Here is a 2500-nt window from a genome sequence, read left to right as displayed (position 1 = left end):
TATATATATATATATATATATATATATATATATATATATATATATATATATATATATATATATATATATATATATATATATATATATAAATAACAAACCCAGTAAAGACATTTCCGCGTTGTGAACTGATACTGATTATACTAGAATGATTTAGTCACCTATTGTCTAAAGACTCGACTGTCCAAACCGCTTGTTGTCGTATAAAACTTAATACTTAACTTTGTATCTATTTATTCAGTTATTTCAGAAAGTTGTTATACTATTTTGGGTTAAATATTTTAATAGTAAATTCTTTCAGTTTTTATTTACGTTAGTTTATAACAAACTTATTTACTTTACTATTTTCCTTATGGGTTCCGCGATCTTGAGTTTGTTCAATGCTTATTTTAGCTGGAACGAAACAATAATTCGATCACGGGGTCAGTTTCATGCCAATAGGGAATTATTTATTGCTAACCCCCTGGCTATAATTACCTAAATCCTAACACTTTCCACGGTCGTTACTATATTCGATGCCTGTAGCAAAAAGCATCTTCGGAGAAATTCCAATATAAACTGATGATAATCATTCTAAAAAAACACGGTTCTTCAGTTATACAAAGAAGGCAGAATAACCAAACAGCTGTTGAGCGAGTGTGTATTTATATAATTTGTAACTAAACTGGGGCGGTAATCTTGAAAAAAAAAATCGCATTATCTAAATACATTTATTTTTAGTTCCACATTTGCTAGAATTGGCACCAATAATAAATTCTCTACATGGAGTCACAAGTTGTATTAGTGGCTATAAATTCCAGTGTAGCAGAAAAAAGGACTTGGTGGGTTGTGGGGGCTATGTTGGGGCCAGGCCTTGGATAGGGGCATGGTAGTGGATGGAGTCCAGTCAACTTTGGATTCCTAGAAGCATAGAGGGAGTGTGGAGGTAAAAAAAAAAAAAAAGTTAAACAGATTTATTTGAATAAGAAGATAGCTAATAAATTCAGGAGTTAACTATATCTCTTTTTTTAATATATTAAACAGTGTAACAAAAACACGCATAGTATTACATCAAAACCAAAACCTGAAAGTTTTCCGAGGTTAAAGAAAAAAAAAGATAAGACAACTGAAAACTCATTAGGCGAATTTTCCTTGTTATTACTGAAATTTTAACATAGGGTTCTTAGTGCGATGTGAAACTTTATTTCCTTATTTCGTAAAAATAGTGCAAATTCCACTTCACACATAATCACCTGAAGTCTCATTCGTAAAAATAACACTTGAAAAACTGAGAACATATTCAACAATTGGATCACAGCACATAATTCCTGTGTATAAATAATTTGTGAACTTACAATGTATCAAGATGAAAAAAAAAATACCTTCATAGCGTCTTATATTCGAATAATTAAAAATTGATGCAATATTTTATATCTACATCAACCCTAAAAAGGGGCAAACTACAACTTTAGATTTCAGAAATACTTTAAACCTATTTTCAGTCTCGACACTGAAGGAAGTATTGGCAAGAGACTATCGGTTCTCAGGTTTAATGCTACGTTTATCAGCAAAGGACAGAGGATATCAATTATGAACTGTAACATACCACAGATACGCGCCCGATTATTTAGAATTCTTGCGGCCGACGACAACAGCGTCAGATTGAATCTTTGGTTCATGAAATATTACAGATAATTCTCCACAAGAGTTATTGGATTTTGCTCCATTTGACTTGTACTGAGAGTTGAGATTAATTAAAATGTCAAAGGTCATCTGCATTCAAGGAGGCATTTACTATTTATGTGGTTGAAGAATAAAAATTATATCTACTTTTTTTGACAGATCGGTTGCTTTAACATTAATACATCTACACGCAAATCGTTCTTTCAATTAGTACGACATGAGAGGTTTTGTATTTAATATGTGTGTGTGAGAGAGAGAGAGAGAGAGAGAGAGAGAGAGAGAGAGAGAGAGAGAGAGAGAGAGAGATATTAGGGGCAAATGATTATTTAAGCTATTAAATCCAATGTAAACTGAGTTGAGAGAAATATTTTTTTAGAGATATTAAAAAAAATGCGTCCTTATAGAAATGAACAATGTAAAATTGATAATGCCGGCAACGAATCACAAATTTACATGGTATCTCACCTGACGATTCCTCTACTGGACGATTTAGATCCATGATGGGAATCACTCTTGCATTTGCTGTCGGTTTTACTTTCAGATGTGGATTTGATGCGAAGGGAGGCTGAACGGGCCAACCTTGGAATTCTCGAACTTCTCGAGGCTGTGCTTAAGGAGGAGCCCGGACGCTCCTCCTCGACGGGTGTGCAAGGCGAGGACGACATTGCTGATGGCATCCCTGAGGCTTCTGCGCCCAATCCTAAAAAGAGAGTAAAAACATATTTAAAGTTAATTGGTAATTAATGTGTTAGCAGTTTACCCAATGGTGCCTACAGGGGTAAAGGTTAAATAGCTCAATTTTATTTTAGGCAGCAGTTTCGTTATGAATAGTTTTTGTCAT

At 33.6% G+C, this 2500-nt stretch overlaps 1 protein-coding gene across 10 annotated transcripts in view; it reads right to left on the bottom strand.

Annotated features, from left to right (window-relative positions):
- The window catches only part of qtc (quick-to-court), a 468283-nt gene that overhangs the window by 53200 nt on the left and 412583 nt on the right, over window positions 1-2500 (bottom strand). For all 10 annotated transcript variants that reach the window (XM_068358481.1, XM_068358505.1, XM_068358470.1 and 7 more), the window contains exon 2: window positions 2125-2359. In XM_068358481.1, coding sequence (XP_068214582.1) covers window positions 2125-2359 — 235 coding nt within the window. The remainder of the gene's footprint in view (window positions 1-2124; window positions 2360-2500) is intronic.

The sequence above is a fragment of the Palaemon carinicauda genome, chromosome 2 (assembly GCF_036898095.1).
Source record: "Palaemon carinicauda isolate YSFRI2023 chromosome 2, ASM3689809v2, whole genome shotgun sequence".
Classification (NCBI taxonomy): Eukaryota; Metazoa; Arthropoda; class Malacostraca; order Decapoda; family Palaemonidae; genus Palaemon; species Palaemon carinicauda.
This window is presented reverse-complemented; position numbering and strand designations above follow the sequence as displayed.